Source organism: Grampus griseus (genome assembly GCF_964374135.1).
Source record: "Grampus griseus genome assembly, chromosome: 18".
NCBI lineage: Eukaryota > Metazoa > Chordata > Mammalia > Artiodactyla > Delphinidae > Grampus > Grampus griseus.
The window spans coordinates 74,325,963-74,343,948 of record NC_139012.1 but is presented as its reverse complement, the minus strand read 5'-3'; the positions used below and the strand labels follow the sequence as shown (position 1 = coordinate 74,343,948).

The window sequence follows — 17,986 nt, the reverse complement described above, 5'->3', positions numbered from 1 at the left end:
GCCCTTTTCACTATGCAATGGCAGGTGGTGCTCTCATATCTTTCTAATACTCGCTTTGTGAACATGAAATAATACAGTATCATTAACTGGAATTAATTTTGTAACCTTCGAGTGACATTGCCAACATTACACTTACGAATTTAGTATAGAACCGTATTTTACAATTCCAACCTATCAGAGAATGCAGTTGTGTTAAAGGACAAAAATCTGTATTGTATTTTGGGCTTCTCAATAATTAGGAAATAGAACTAAACGCTTGCCATTCATTTATTCATCCCACGATATGCCAGACAGTATTCTAGGTGCCATGGATACAGTGGTGAACAAAATAGACAAGAGTCTCTCCCTTAAGGGAGCATGCAATTGACTGACTGGTCCTTGAAAATTCTGGTTGAAACTGACACTCAGGAAATACATTAAGACGCACTCCACAAGTTTCAACAGCTAGGGTAGGCTCTCTTTCCTGGCCCACTTCTTTCACAGTCACTAGGAAAGCTCCCTTTCCAATGGATCAGGTGGATTTATGACCCACTGCAAAGTTACAGCAAAGAGAATGTAGAAAATGGAAGTCTTACCATTAATAAATATGTAGATTGTAGATTCTGCTTTCTTTTTCTTGGAAGCAGGTGTAGAGAGATATTTGCAGCTGTAGAAGCCAGTGTGGTTTGCCTGGGCCGCGTTCAAAGTCAAAGTACTGCAGAACTGCTTGCCACTCCTTCCACAGGCAGATTTAGTTATGCTCAGCCTCCGGCTTTGGCTTTCCTTATTCACTGTTGCAGGCAAAGACCAGGAATGGGCCCCTTCCCCTCTGCAGTCACAGATAAGAAAACAAAACACAGTCAGTCACGGCTGGGGCCAGTTCTGAAGCTGTCATTTCTAGCCTGATGTCTTTTCTTAAGTACAGTCACTTTCTTTACAGAAAAGTAACACATTTAGAAAAGCTTTTAAACAACTCAAAATGTTCGGGGCATCCCTTCTCCTGATTCCCTGTGAGTGAGTAATTCCCTCCCATCCCATGGATGAAGGAATCACCCTCCAGGGGAAGCTGGATGCGTGAGGTTTGCACTTGGCAGATGACGGAAGACCACTGACGTTTACCTGTCTACTCTGGGGGGGGCCACCTTTCTACTCTCCTAGGGAGTGGTTCTGCCTAAGGAAGAGCAATCAGATTGTCCCCAAACCAACACGGTCACTCACCTGCATTTGAGATACAGCGTCTGGCCTGCTTGCATCACGTGCTGGGTGCCTTTTAAACTCAGCTCAGGACCTTTTAATTTTGAACCTGAACTACATCCTGGAAAAAAAGTTTTTGAAATGTGTTATTTGCAAATTGCCCTCTAGTCTTTTTTTAAAAGGTGTATCTTTCCATAAAAGGTAACTTTTCATCTTTAACTTACTTGCATAGGCAAAATGGTATATCTGATACAAATTTATTTTAATTCACACATTTTTTTCTATTCCAAGACTTCCTGCTCATGAATATTGTATATCCTACTATGCCAGACGATCTACATAATATTCAAAAGCCCATTAATTTAGAACATTAATAAATTCAATCATGATTCAAAGTGCAACCATATTAAAATATATAGTGACTTCTTCAAAACTCTCAGGATTAAACGTCAATGTCATCCAAAATATATTTCTAATACTGAACTACCAACATGGGTCATCTGGTTACACAGGCCCGTCCGATCTTTTTCCTGAATACAAGGCATGGAACTTTTCCTGGACTCTAGACATAGTTCAGTCATTAGTTGAGCCATGATATTCTAGGCGAGTCATTTCTCTTTCTGAACTGGTTTCCTCATTTGGAAAACTAATTATAGAATCAAAATCAGTTTTAGAAGCCACTTGGTTTGTCTTACATAATCAACTTCCTTCTATAATGGAAGAGAAAAGAGGGAACTGTCTGCTCCTACATGACATTTGCAAAGTATATTTCACGGGGATCGTTGTGAGGCAATGAGATCAGCTATGGAAAAGTGTGCTCAAATCAACACATCTCCCTATGCCACAATATCTCCTCATGACACAGTATCTCCTCACGACACAATATCTCCATACAACACAGTATCCATCCCGGGGACCAGCTATGAGACCCTGGCCAGGTCACCTTCTCCAGATCTCAGTTCTCTTATCTGTAAGACGGCAGACTGGACTGCGTGACTTTGGTTCTCTGTCCATTTCTGACATCCCCAGACCCACGATTCTTTGAGCCATTGGTGCCACAGAGGTTGAGTCTCTGCTGAAGCTCTCGACTTAGCAGACAAGGTCTCTGATCAGGAGCCCTCCCCTCGTCCCCTGCTCTCCCCCTCCTCCTGGTAAAAGCAGGAGATGGGGCTCGGGATTAGCAGGGGTAAGGGTCAGCAGGAGGGAGAAAAGATATTCTTGGAAGGAGGGAAGTTATGTATGCAGAGCCGATCCTAGGGAATATCTTCTACATAAAAAATACGTTTCCAGGGCTTCCCTGGTGGCGCAGTGGTTGAGAGTCCGCCTGCCGAGGCAGGGGACACGGGTTCACGCCCCGGTCCGGGAAGATCCCACACGCCGCGGAGCAGCTGGGCCCGTGAGCCATGGCCGCTGAGCCTGCGCGTCCGGAGCCTGTGCTCCGCAACGGGAGAGGCCACAACAGTGAGAGGCCCGCATACCGCAAAAAAAAAAAAAAAAAAAAAAACGTTTCCAAAGTGGAATCCAAAGCAGAAGATTGGGATCTTAGACCACAGACCTGCATGTGTCAGACTCCACGGGGTAGTCTAGCAATGCTCCCTAGTATTTCTCTCAGGTCCTAATATCGCAAAGAAAACTAGAGTCAGTGAAAGATCTGCCCTGGGAGCTTCATCTCTCCACTTCCTGCCTCGGCATTACTGGATGTGCTGCTCCCTGGCAACCTCACGTGTGAGCCAGAAAGTCCACAGGCACAGCATGGGGACTTGGTGCTCTGTTGTCTGGGTGGCAGACAGATGCCCCTGTCACCGACACCTAGCAGCATCACTCCCCTCCCCCACTCGCATCAAAGAACGTTTTGCTGGGTATGTAACTGCAAAGATGTTAGATGAACATTATCCGCTTTGCTGGTGTTGCTGATGATATTAATATTTTGAAAGTCACTTTTATATACAATAGGCCCTGGTATCAAATTATGATTGGAGCAAATGGCTCAATATTAACTAAATTTAAATTCGAATGACCGTTTTATCGAGCTCCCCTTGTTCTATCAAATAACCTCACAGAACAAGTCGACCCATTCAGGTACCTAAAGAAGAATTTTGTACTTTCCTCATGTTTACGAGTTTTCTGAAGTAACAGGGTAGCTCAGAATCAGTGATCCAGGAGGACACTACGTCTTTCAAAAGCCACAGCCAGCAGTTAATAACGCCTGCCCTAAAAAATGTCCAGGCCAGAACAGTTTCTGCCCTTCTTTGTGGCATGGAACTCCAGGGATTTAACTGAGCAATTGTTCGTGGGTTGGAAAAGGTCCACCCCAAGCTTCCTGTGGAAAATTCTGGCAATACTTGCAGGTATCTCTGTGGTGTGTGTGCACATAATGAGTTTTCCCATCCAGGAGAGGCCAAGGGGAAGATGCCTTCCTTCCCTGGTATGAGGTGATTCCTACTTTTTTCCCCCCTTTTTGTTGCTATTTTGGTTTCCAAATTGTGTGAATCTTTCTCTATCCGTGCCCTAGAACACCAGGACTCCTGACCCTTGTCAGAGAGGATCTTAAACCTTGAAAGAACCACCCAGATTCCAGCAGAGGGAGATGTGTCATGTAGAGAATATCCCTCAAAAAATATGCCAACCGCACATCCCTCTCTGCGGTCCCCACTCCAGCTTCCAACCAAAAGAAAACCACCTAACTGAGTGGTTAAATAAGACACTGAGAGAAAAATAGGATTATTGGAAAGCTAAGGGGGATAAATATTGAGAAAAATATTTTGCTATAGAATTTGTCTCCGCTGACATCATGAATTTTGCCCTTGGAACAAAGAAGCTAGATAAAAGTAGTCGATTGAAAGAAAGGAAAGGAGAGGTATCAGGAAACAGCATTTCGAAGTAACTGGACACTTTGGGACATCACATCCTTCAGTTAATAGGAAACTAGAATCTCATAAAGATGAACGGAAGTACCAAGACTACAGTTTAACAGGAAAACTCATAAAGAAAAAGGAAAGTGAGATATTTATTCCTCAACTGCTCTGAAATGTCATTAGGCCTTGAAATACTTCTTTGAAGCAGTTTAATGCCAATACACCCACTTGCGTCATGAATATTTAACACGTTTTGAGTGTCTCCTGCGTGTCAGACCCTTTCTCCGTCTTGGTGGTGATGTGTATAAGGACGTGAATATGCATACATCCAAGATCTGATATCTTCTTCCCACCATGAGCAACTCTGTCTGCTCGACTCATGAGTAGCTCAGAGTCACATTGTCCACTTAGAAATAAATCCACAGGATACTTCATCTCGAAGGGTGGAGTGCTACAACCTAACAATGATCCCCCATTGTGAAGCTCGGATGTGGATCAGAACTTTCCACTGTTTGCCATGGTAGAGCCTAGAAGTCTCGTTTAAAAGAATCATTGTCGCCTCAGGAAACTAGCTGGTCCATGAACTATTGTTTTCATCAAAGTCAACTACCACAGAACAACGAGGGTCAAAGAGATCTCCTTATACGAGGAAAATTACTATTTAAATAAAACCAAACAAAAAACTCAATGCAATCAACATGAAAAGGCAGTCTACTGAATGGGAGAAAATATTTGCAAATCGTATGTCTGATAAGCGGTTGATATTTAAATAAAACCAAACAAAAAACTCAATGCAATCAACATGAAAAGGCAGTCTACTGAACGGGAGAAAATATTTGCAAATCGTATGTCTGATAAGGGGTTGATGTTCAAAATATATATTTAAAAAACCCACATACAACTCAACAGGACAAAACCAAACCATCCAATTTTAAAAATGGGCAGAGGATCTGAACAGACATTTTCCCCAAAGACGGACTGTCAACAGGTACATGTAAAGATACTCAACATCATCAAACATCAGGGAAATGCAAATCGAAACCACAATGAGATATCACCTCACACATAGAATGACTATTATCAAAAAGACAAGAAATTAACAAGAACTGGGGAGGGTGTGGGAAAAAAGGAACCCCTGTGTACTGTTGGTGGGAATGTAAATTGGTGCAGCCACTACAGAAAACAGAATGGATATTTCTCAAATAGAACTATCACATGATCCAGCAATTCCACTTCTAGGTATTTATCTGAAGGAAACGAAAACACTTACTCGAAAAGATATGCATTCACATGTTCACTGCAGCATTATTTACAGTAGTCAAGACTAAGTGTCCATCGATGGATAAATAAAGATGTGGTATATATACACAATGGGATACTATTCAGCCATAAAAAAAGAATGAAATCTTGCCACTTGCGTCAACATGGATGGACCCTGACGACATTTTGCTAAGTGAAATAAGTCAGAGAAAGACAAATACGGTATCATCTCACTTCCACGTAGAATCAAAAACAAAAACAAACTAAGTAGACTATGAAAACGGGCTTTATCACATGCTTCTTTATTAGGAAAAACTTAAGGTCAAGCACAGTGGGCTAATAGCATTAAAAAGCCAATATGTGTACGTGAACTTACTGACTGAACACTGACACTCTGTACTGTGCTTGTCTGAATATTTTCCCTCGTTGTTTGTTCTGTATTATTGGGTAGGTAGAAAGCGAACAGAGCTTTATGGCTCTTAAACAAACACCCCTTCTTTCCCCACACGATGAACCTCTGGGAGGAAGCCCATGCATAGACTGTTCTAAGATGCTGCTCTACATTTCCCACCCGTACTTCGTTGGGCAAAATGGAATGCTTTCTGGGACCTCAATGGGAAGCGTGAGTAAAATTCCAAGTAAATAAAAAAGGCTTTATTTTGCAACCAAATCAAAGCCCAAATGATTGAGGTTCTTTCTTCAAACCTCTTCAAAGCTACCACGATGGACACTAAGAGAGAGAACACCCACCACAGGTCATTATGAACCAGACAGCCTGGCCCATCACTTTTAAGATTGAGAGCAGGCTCTTATATAAAATTTGACTAAAAGTTATCTTTAGAAAACTGCCTTTTTTATTGATCTGAATAATAATAGTGTTCTGACATGTTAAATGTAACTTCAAGACAAGGTCATCAGCCCCTCTTCCTTCTAGATGACACCCCCTCACCCCTACTATATTGAAATCAAAGGGCTGTTCTCTGGAAGAAAGGGGCCTTATTCAAACAGGAATCGTGAAACAGCTATGTTATTCCATTTTTGACGGGAAATCATGAATCTCCCCAGCTCTGCTACTAACTAGCTCTGCTGTGGCCCTTGGCAAGTCTCCTTAAGCCTCAGATTCTTCATCCGCCAACAGAGGAGGCTGGACTTAGATTTTTACAATTCCTTCTGGCCTAAAAAGTCAGTGATTCTGAAATCCACAGTGATTCATAACAATGTACAAGTTAGAAATCACATTTTAAAATACTTACAACTACTGGAAGAACAAATAACCCATTTAAAAAATTGACAAAGTATCCGAATAGACATTTCCCCAAAGAAGAAATATAAATGGTCAGGAAGCACATGAAAAGATGCTGGACATCATTAGCCATCAGGAAAATGCAAATCAAAACCACAGTGAGATACCAACTTCACACCCGCTAGGATAGCTTCAATAAAAAGACAAGAACAAGTGCTGATGAGGATGTGAAGAAACAGGAGCCCTCACGTATTGCTGGTAGTACTGTAAAATGGTCCAACTGCTTTGGAAAACAGATTGCAGTTCTTCAGAGGGTTAAACATAGAGTTAAACAGATGGCTCAGCAATTCCACTCCTAGGTATCTACCCAAGAGAACCGAAAACATATGTCCAAATAAAAACTTGTATACAAATGTCTGTAGCGGCGTTATCTGTGATAGCCAAAAAGTAGAAACCACCCAAACGACGGGTGGATAAACAAATGGAGTCGATCCATACAATGGAATATTATTTGGCAATAAAAAGAAATGAAGTACGGATATATGCTACAGCACAGATGACCCCGGAAAACACTGTGCTACCGCACACAGAGGTAAGGCCATGTAGGAACACAGAGAGAAGACAGCTGTCTACAAACCATGAAGAGAGGCCTCAGGAGAAACCCCAACCGATGACACCTTGAGCTTAGACTTCCAGCTTCCAGAACCGTGAGAAAATAATACTGTCTTGTTTAAAAACCAAAAAGAAGCCCGTCACAAAAGGCCACATGTTGTATGATTCCATTTATATGACATGTCCAGGATAGGCAAATCTACACGAGAGAAAATAAGAGTAGTGGTTGGCAGGGGCTTGGGGGAGAAAGGAACAGAAGTGAGTAACAACAGGAGTTTCTTTTGGGGGTGAGAATGTTCTAATATTAGATAGTGATGACGGTTGCACAACTCTTGTGCATAGACTAAAAATCACTGACTTATACAATTTAAAATGGTGAGTTTCGTGGTATGTGAATTTTATCTCAATAAAGCTGTTTTGAAAACAAAACTTATGACTAAAATAATCAGAGTTAAGTTGCATATTGAGCTATTTTGAATTCTGTTGCTACATACAACCTCATCAGTGTTAAGATTTTTATACTTGTAGTTGTTTCTCCAGCTTAAAGCTTCAGAAGGCTGATGTTAGAGAATTTTTACTTCGTGTTCAATAACATCATTATTTATGTATTAGAAGATTTACAAACATATGGCAAAAAACTCACTGTTCCCCCAAATTGCAATCTTTTAAATTTAATGTTAATTGAAAATCACTTCCAATTGCATCTTTTGAATTTTACCTATTTAAATCGGAATTTTAACAAATTGAGTCACGTCAAAAATTATGTTGCTAGAGCTCTTGGAAGAAACCTACGGTATTTCCTTTAATATTAAAATTACTGATTTCTAATGGATTTGGTTTTAATGCAAAGCTTTGTATATTAGGTCTCTTTCAAATGAGAGGCATCTGTCTTTGATTTTACATACCACGTTTTCAATAGTACATAATCCTACATGATAAATGACCTCTTTATCTAAATATAGATCCCCAAGTATCATGTTTCTAAAATTTGATGTTAAGACCTCGAGTCTTTACCAAGGTTGTGTGAGGTTAATTAAACATAATTCATAATAAAAGAAGACTTTTCTTTCCTCAAGATGTAGCTTATTAAAAGCTTAAGTCTCATAGACTAAACCTCATGGAATCTTTTTGGTTGGTGGCAAGGGTGGGAAAAAGGTTAAGAATGCAAATGAAACAAATTTCCAGAAACTTCCAAAACTTTTGTTTGAGATGCTAATGCCTACGGGGCTCTAATACTTAATAAGAAGTTAACTCTTGGTCTTAACTTCTGTGTCGTGCCTCTATTAAAGTATTTGTCAGATAATATGAAGGGTCCCTTATAACTGAACACAGTTCAGTTGTATGTTCAGTTATCACACTGAACACACAACTGAAGACATTATACTACTTGAAGTATTATAACGTACATTTTTCTCTCACTTCTAGCATGATGGGGAAAGACCAGAGACCTTCTGTTCCGTCTACCAGCAGACTAAATCCAAGGTGGGAAAGCCATGGGAGTCTGTATGACAGCAGCGTAACTCAAGCAAGTCCCACAATGAGAGGTGACATTAGTTTTTTAAATGTTCTTTTCCTCCCAGAACTGGCCTTAAATCAAGAAAGGATCTAGAGAAATGAAAGGATGTTTACGTAAAGACATGCACACATACATTGCTGCCTACAGGGAACATGCTTTCCTCCCCGGGAAGTTTGTTTTAGGAGTGGTGGAAGGTGGGTTTAGAAACGAGAGGGGCATGTACATTCTCTCAGGCACAGGGAAACCTCTTTCCACGCTTGGACTCAGAAACTGACATGTACTCGGCAACAGCAAGAAGCTCTGACTCACTGTTGACTAATCCCTTGTGGAGATAAGATTGTGACGTTTAGATGGACAGATGTAGGATATTTTAGGTTATGATAACTGTGCTCTTGGTCCCAGGTCCACAAAGGACGGAATGGTTAGGTAGCTGCTTCCAGCAGGAATACACCTAATTTGTAGCAAGTTGCTAATCCCAGAGACTTGCTATTTTCTTTCTCATCTTTTTATTATCAAAGGGACCCACAAAAAAAGAATTCAATGGTTTCTTGCTTCAGAGTTTCTGCCATCCCAAGTAATCCCCAAATCATCAGATCCAAACTAGGAAGCACCTGATCTCCATGCCTTAAGAGAAAATTTAAGTCATTTATATAGCATTTATGTCTTGAATTCAGGTGTAAAAACACAAGTGAAAAAATTGCTTAATTTCAGCAGTGACAGTTGGCACAGCCCTAAACCTATGTTTACTTGAATAATTTGCTTGTTTTAAAGCTTACAGTTCACACTTTGTCAGTCAACAAAATCCACCAACAGCTTTCCAGTGCAGCACACAGAGGACACCATGGTATTAGCCCCTGAAGTGACCATGGTCTTGGTTCCACCCATACATGGGTGATGGACTTCACTCATTTTTCCTTAAACTCTATAAAGGTTATTGAAAAGAAAAACAATCTGTGTGGTTTAAGATGTTTACCAAGAGAAAAGTCCTCTACTGACGTCGGCATTCCTACTGTCAACGTTTACGAGGGGCACGTCCTCAGGGTACCTCTCTGAGCTTTTTCCTTGACACTGGCTTCTCGGAGGGTCATGGTTTAACAGGGCACGTTCATTTATCATCGGGCCTGTCACCGGCTACCATCAGGAGCCTACCCTCCGAGTGACCTGTACCCAGGAACAGCTCCTTTTCATGTGACATCAGAGTTAATTAAGGTTGGTCAGTGAGAAATCTCCTGCCGACCGAGGAGTTACCTTTTTACCCCCCCCAAACGCTCGACTCTCACACCGATGTCCTTTTATTGAATGAGTTCACGAGCCACTTCCATAGAACTGTCTAACAAGATGTCATTTCAATTTACCATACGACGTCAAGGGAGTTATCTGAGCGGCTTGGAGCAAGGGTCAGGATCTGGTTGACAGGGCACGAGACATAGCTCACAAAGCATTCAGTAGAGAAGACGGTAGGCTTTCCTCTGCTTACACAAAAGGAGATGAACAGAACCAGTGCACTTTATACCCTAAAAACGCAAAGAGGAAGGTTTGGGGTCTTAGGGAGGACTCGGCACGGCTGTGTCTCTACCAGTAGCAGGAAACGCACTACATGTGAAGCAGACACCCTACCATCCTCTGTTCTTATCCAATGTTACTGTTCAGAGGACTGTGGGGCAACTGGACCTGATGACACCTCACACAGAAGGGCTTATAATCACCGGCAGCGTTATGCCATCATGCATGTCGGTTTACAAGTTATTTCAGGCCAGACTGTATTAACTTTCAGGTTATAAACACCTGAAAAAAAAGAACACTCCGCAGAGATTCAATAAACACACATGCGATATACAAACACTTGGTTTACTGGAAGCAACCAGGGTTTCTCTGCTGTTCTTCCTCTTTCATCAATCGCTGCATCCTAGCATTTGGAGCAAGTTGCATCGTTAGGCATAGCAGTCGTATTAATAAGATGTTTGAACGGCCCTAATATTAACCTTCTATCCTCTGAATTGTTGAGGATTACAAGTTTCAGTTCAGCCAGAGGTATCCTCTGGATTCTTTTTAAACAATCCGCAGTCTGGAAGCATAGGACAGTATGTAGGCAACCCACAATTGAAAATCTCAAGTCTTCCCTATTCTACATGGCATTAGGATGACGCTTTGTTCCACCACAAAGCATTTTACCACATACCCTGTGTATGACTGTTCAATGCCGAAGTTCCGGGCATCTAGGGAGACAATGACAGCAGGGCCCCGGAATACATGTTATTTACGTGGATCCCTCTGGGTTCCTTTAGGAAGGAAAGCATCCCAGAGGAGACCTGGGAAATATTTCATCGATTCAATAAAGGAGCTTGCCATAGAATGGTTAAAGTATAAGAACGGGAATCAGAACTCTAAATTTGAGTTGAGACATCGTGTAGAACCTGTCATGTAACCCTGATAATCCTCAGGTTCACACACAATTCTTTCTGGAAAAAACTGAATATATCGTGGAGCTGTATGTTGGAATGCTATTAAGTAACCATAAAAAATATTTATCATGCCAGGGCTTCCCTGGTGACGCAGTGGTTGAGAGTCCGCCTGCCGATGCAGGGGACACGGGTTCGTGCCCCGGTCTGGGAAGATCCCACATGCCGCGGAGCGGCTGGGCCCGTGGGCCATGGCCGCTGAGCCTGCGCATCCGGAGCCTGTGCTCCGCAACGGGAGAGGCCACAGCAGTGAGAGGTCCGCGTACCGCAAAAAAAAAAAAAAAAAAAAATTTATCATGCCAAAGTTTTAATTTCAAATCCAACATTATGCCTTAAAAATTTTGTACCATAAAATGAAGAAAGGCTGGCAAGTAGGCAGGCAGGAAAGCGTGTACCTTAAACTCTAGCTATCCATGCAAGAAAAGGACGAAACGTTACTATCCCTAACTCAAATTTTGGTCTATCCTTCTTGTATCATATATTCTTCAACTTTCTAACCTATTACAAATAATGACACAACCCCACTTGCTGTGCATATAAAAATACGGGAGAAATAAAATGAGATTGGAAGGCTGAGTGTCATAAAAGTCCTGATGTTAATTTCAAGCTTATTCTGATAGAGTTTCTGGAGTCCAAACTACATAGAACACATTCTTCCACAGTACTTTAGACTGTATATAAAGGCGGTGCCTTATAAATTCACTCACTGAAAGTTGAGAGAGCTCCAGTCTTTGTTACCAATAACATATACAAACCCTCTGACCCTTGAGATTTAAATAGTCAAGAGTGTGCAATAAAGTTATCCATCATCGGGGAATTGAGGTTTTGAAAGCTGCCTTAGCATACTTTCTAAGGCTCATTAAACACTGTCCTTGACCATTGTGTTTCTATTGTCAAAATCAGTTTCCTTCTAAATTAAACAATTTGGAATACAATCGCTTTTCATTACACATATTTTGGAGATTAATCCTGCACAGACAATGGGGTGGGTGTGTTGACTGAAAAGTGCTTTTAAATTCTGCTTTGCTTTAATTTTCATGTTTTCTTTAGACTCAATTTACATAGTAAATGTGGGTAATAGCTGGCCTTCCTAAGATTTTTTTTTTTAAAGTTTGTAAATTCTTAGATGGAATTAACGTTATACAAGTTTTGCTGACAGCCAAGCTTCTGGAAGGGAAAGGAACCAATTATAAGCAGTATGCTGCCACCAGAAGTATCTCAATTTTTAAAGAAATAATTGACTGAAGGTTTTTCAGTCACTTCAGTATGTGATATTCAGGTCTTCCTTACAAATATCCATGACAGACTTTAAAGTAATTTGCACCCAAAACCTGGAGAATATTGGTTTTAATTCTCAGGTCATTTTTACTCATACAGTTTCATTAATCTATTATAGAATTAGCATTTTTAATATCCTCCAGGATATCATATATCAGATGGAAGAAAAAATAAAACCGATTTCTGTTATCAGTTGGCCATCAATCTCACAAGCTTTAAAATAACTTATGGATCAGCTCATTCCGGAGGACAAGACCAAAACCAAGAAGTAGAAGTTATGTAAAAGCAGAAGGAAGCACTGTGAAGAGAGGTAGCGAGGTCCCCAATACTGGAGCTGTCCCCACAAAGTGAAACCACCAACCCCGAGATGAGACTGATGAAGCGAGTGGGTTAAGGGCTGGACTCCCATCCATGATTCCAGAAGGCTGGGAATGCATCACCCTCATTTATCTATCCTTCTTATCTCTTTTACTGCCAGCCAATCCTGGTTTTTTCCCTCCTCCCTTCCTGATACTACCCCTTCCTCTCACCCCCTCACCTTGGTGCTCTCTCTGCTCTATAACCTCAGCATTTATTCTTCCATTTAGTATTTCAAACATATTCTAACAGAAGGATACAATAATAAACAAGACAAACAGGATCGCTTCTTTGAAGGGTTTATAACGTAGGCTGGACAACAGAGAAGTCTATACAGACAGATGTAACTCTATACTTATAAATGAGTTTTTATACAAGTGTAAAATTACATTATGTGAGTGGCTGATCAGAGGGAAGTGTACCAGATGTGGGAGGGAGGGGAGGAACCCAGCCCAGGGAGTGAAGGACGTGCTCTCAGAAGAATGATGTTGAAGGTAAGACCTGAAGAATGAGCGTGTGTTTGCTGAAGGGTCTCTTTCTCTCTCCTTCAAATCTGCAGACCCTCTAAAACCCAACTTTACTTTGCAAACAACTGTTTTCTTTTATCAGCTACTCTTAATTCTCCTGCTTCTACAGCTCTGCTTTCCTTGATCTCTTTGCTCAGAAGAGAGACCTCTATTGTTTCTTTCCAATGCCTTGGTGTGCACAGATAGATAATTTTTTTTTTTTTTTTTTTTTTAAGTCTGGGGTCTACCTGACTTCAGTTGCTATTAGGGAAAAAAAGTCACAAGTGAACATTCACTAGAAGATATGCCTAGGTCACACTGTGCCTTTTTTTGTTTTAATATAAAATTTATTTTTTTTGCAGTACGTGGGCCTCTCACTGCTGTGGCCTCTCCCGTTGCGGCGCACAGGCTCCAGTCGCGCAGGCTCGGTGGCCATGCTCACAGGCCCAGCCGCTCCGCGGCATGTGGGATCTTCCCGGACTGGGGCACGAACCCGTGTCCCCTAGCATCGGCAGGCGGACTCTCAACCACTGCGCCACCAGGGCTGCGTTGGGTTTTCGTTGCTTTGCGCAGGCTTTGTCTAGTTGCGGCAAGCAGGGGTTACTCTTTGTTGCGGTGCCCGGGCTTCTCATTGCGGTGGCTTCTCTTGTTGCGGAGCACAGGCTCTAGGCACGCGGGCTTCAGTAGTTGTGGCTCGCGGGCTCTAGAGCGCAGGCTCAGTAGTTGTGGCGCACGGGCTTAGTTGCTCTGCAGCATGTGGGATCTTCCTGGACCAGGGCTCAAACCTGTGTCCCCTGCATTGGCAGGTGGATTCTTAACCACTGTGCCACCAGGGAAGTCCCACACTGTGCTTTTTGAAATCATGGAAGAGGGATAGATACAGAATGAGGGGAATAAAAGAAAATGATCAGATGTGATCAGTCCTAGCCAGGACTTAACTTGTGCCTCCTCTTCTCTCCTCTTCCTAGCCTACACCATGGATGGTCCAGAGCTAAGGGGAAATGGTTTTCAAAGCAAATGTTCTTATCCAAGAGGGCGAACACAATAGCAGCAATAATAACATCACCTGATATGTTTAGGCTGCGTTGCTGTACCTATAAATTAAGGTTCCCAAATCAACTGTCTTTCTTCTGTGCTGTTTGGGAACCTTGACCAGCTAAGTGTATCCCAGGAGGAGGGTCCATCTAAAGGAAGTATCTCTTGGGAGCCATTTCTGTAGTGGCCAGGCAGCTTAGATCGGAATTCTGAATTCTGAGTCTAGATTCGAATCAGGAGAACACAGCAGCTCAGTCAAGGATAAGAAAGGGGTCATTGGAGCCAGAGGATGGCCCAGAAGGAAGGAACAGAACGTTTCAGATGTGTGGGGAGAATTCTGCCAGCTCTTGGACATATTTCTGCCAATCTCCTCCACTATACCCGCACAATATCGAACCAATATGGAACCCTGATTCTTAAAAGGCCTCTGAGACTCAGAGGGACGTCTAGGATACAGCTCTAGTCAGTTCAACCAGCATTTATTGAGTGACTACTATATGCCAGGCACTGTCCTAGATTCACAGCTGTGAAGACAGGGCAGAAACCAGCCCTTCCTCTTGAAGGGCTTTCAGTCCTGAGAGGCCCCTTAGGACATGAGTCACCAAGAAGCAGATGAGGTGAATACCACCACGTGTTCAAGATTATCTAAGTCAACAAACAGAGATCACCTCAAAGCTAGGTACACTTTGTTTTTAAAGGACACGTTTCTGAGTACAGGGAGTCACGAATTCTTCACTAACATAGATGAGTCATTTCAGTAAAATTCACAGTTAACATCACAAAATAAGACACTCAACGGTCAATACAGAGCACGATAGATACAACCATGTTTCCATCTTGAAATAAAATGTAATAGGTTAATTGATGATTGCTCGAGCACTTTTTAAGGGAATATGTTAAAAATGCTCTAAAATAAAAGGGTCTTCCACGCATGCCTGAACTCATGCTAGAGGTTGAACATGAACCTGGAATGATGACTGGTTATGAAACTGACATCACGAGAATTAAATTCAATACAGCCCATGCTTTCCCTCGTGAAATCACAGCAGAAGATATAGCATTCCAAAACACTGTCAGAAAACATATTTCTCAAAAGACATTTCCCCTCCCAAGTTTCTACTTAACACTCTTCCAAAATGGTGAGTGAATTATTCCAGCAAAGCAATCCTATGCCCATCTGCTCGCACCATGAACCACATTGAAAATCAACGACAACAACTCTATTTCTACACTTTAGAATTTTACTACTCCTAAAAAGACATCTACCCAGATTATAGAATCGCTAAGTTTAATGACCAGTCCAAAAGGGCTAAAGCAAACTAGAAATTCTTGAAAGTTAGCATTCATGAGAGTTTCCTGCGTTTTTAAGTGACTTTGTGTGGCAAATACTGAACTTAAGGTATTTTTCATTTACCAGCTTTGAGGACAGGGAATGGGGTAGGGGAGGGAGTGGCAGAACACTTCTAATCTGTACACCAATGATGTGTGCCAAATATTCCCTAACCCCCAAGAAGTTGTAGGTACACAAAGTCCATTCTAGGGCAATACGATGACTCAATTCCCATGTTTTTTTTTTTTTTTTCCTTCTTCTCTAGTTCTAGCAGAATTCCCTATGGAGAAGATTTTAAAGCTATAAAAATTTCCAAATAACAACAGAGAACAAAAATCTCATCCAGCAGGAGACATTAAGTAGAAAAGAGTTAAACAGAGTTTTCCAAAAAGAAAACAATACCATTCATCATAGACAAAATGCTATAACACAAGTTCACATTGCCTTTTAAAATTGTTTGTTTGCAATCCCCTCTAATATATCCCCGCCTTTCCATCTGTTTACATATATTTTTGGTTTCTCTAATGCCAACTTAGAAAAAGAAAATCATAAAAATCAAACTGTATATATATAACTACTCCTTATAACTTTCATCCAAACCATGTATCCCTTTGACCACACTTTCTACTGTTTCCTTGGAACAAAAGATAAAACTCCTCTATAGGTGGCAAAACAACATTTTTCTCAGATTCAGATAAACATGGCCATGTTCTGGTATCAAAAAATATCTCTCTCAATGTGGAGAAAAGGGAACCCTCCTACACTACTGTTGCTGGGAATGTAAGTTGGTACAGCCACTACGGAAAGCAGTATGGAGGTTCCTCAAAAAAGTAAAAATAGAGCTACCATATGATCCAGCAATCCCACTCCTGGGCATATATCCAGACAAAACTATAATTCAAAAAAATACACGTACCCCTATGTTCATAGCAGCATTATTTACAATAACCAAGACATGGAAGCAACCTAAATGTCCATCAGCAGATGAATGCATAAAGGAGATGTGGTACATATGTGCAATGGAATACTACTCAGCCGTAAAGAAGAATGAAATAATGCCATTTGTAGCAACATGGATGGACTTAGAGATTATCATACTAAGTGAAGTAAGTCAGAAAGAGAAAGACAAATATCATATGGTATCACTTATATGTGGAATCTAAAATATGACACAAATGAACTTATCTACGAAACAGAAACAGACTCACAGACAGAGAGAACAGACTTGTGGCTGCCAAGGGGGATGGGGGGTCGGGGGAAGGAGGGATTGGGAATTTGAGATTAGCAGATGCAAACTAGTATATATAGAATGGATAAACAACAAGGTCCTACTGTATAGCACAGAAAATAATATTCAATATCCTGTGATAAACCATAATGGAAAAGAATATAAAAAAGAACGTATACATATGTATAACTGAGTCACTTTGCTGTACAGCAGAAATTAACACAACATTGTAAATCAACTATACTTGAATTTAAAAAAAAATCCCTCTCCAGGTAAGGATCAAGGAAGAAATAAAATACTTTTTTCTCTTTCTTGACTTCTTGTACGTTTGAATGCCTGAAGGGAATGATCTAGGGAAGAGAAAGAGACCCAAAGGGCAACAGGCCTTAAAGAAATGCTTCCATTTTTGTTAACTGTACGAGGACTACCAGTCAAACAGAGAAAGCAGAGACTGTGTTCGTGACCATCCCAGACCAACGGGCGCTCCCTCTAGGACAATGCCCTCGGACAGCTGTCTTTTTCTCACGGGCATACTAACTTTCTATTCTAAACCCTGAAAACCAAACTCCTTGGTTTTCCTGAATTCCTAGATTTGATCATTCAAGATCTTTTGGATAAATGTTGGCGGAAAGAGTACTGATTTCAAAATCAGAAAGACCTAGGTTTCCACCCTGGCCTGGTCACTTGGTAAGAATGTGACCCTCGGGGTTTCCATTCATAAAAGAAAGTTAAAAGCGTGCAGGCTGGATGGTTTGGAAGAGGTTCACAGCACCGGGTATACACATTCCTCCTCCTTCCCCCGGGGACAGAGTCCTTCCCCACCCCAGTTCACGAAGCATCAGGGTCCACCCCTTTACTCCAGTTTCATTAAGAAAAAGCTCCAGGCCAGTGCGGTTTCTGGGATCTAAAAGGCACACAGAGAAGTAGACATTTGATTCCCAGAAACAACCTGGCAGAGGGCAGCCCGGCCGGTCGGGGGACCTACCTGATGAGACCTCTTCCAGAATCGAAGTGCCCTTCTGCCCTCATCCGCCCTCCCGCGCAAGCTCAATTCATCCAAAGCCCCGTGTGGGAGAGCAGTCTGGAAGCCTATATAAAGTCATGTTCTTAATGGTTTTGGAGCTCCTTCTCTGA

At 41.6% G+C, this 17,986-nt stretch overlaps 1 protein-coding gene across 2 annotated transcripts in view; it reads right to left on the bottom strand.

The window, feature by feature from the left end:
* Positions 1–17,986, bottom strand: part of FLT1 (fms related receptor tyrosine kinase 1) — a 170,888-nt gene that overhangs the window by 142,730 nt on the left and 10,172 nt on the right. For both annotated transcript variants that reach the window (XM_082675546.1, XM_082675545.1), the window contains exons 2-3: positions 1,198–1,294; positions 576–808 (exon numbers count right to left, since the gene is read on the bottom strand). In XM_082675546.1, the coding sequence (XP_082531672.1) occupies positions 576–808; positions 1,198–1,294 (330 nt within the window). The remainder of the gene's footprint in view (positions 1–575; positions 809–1,197; positions 1,295–17,986) is intronic.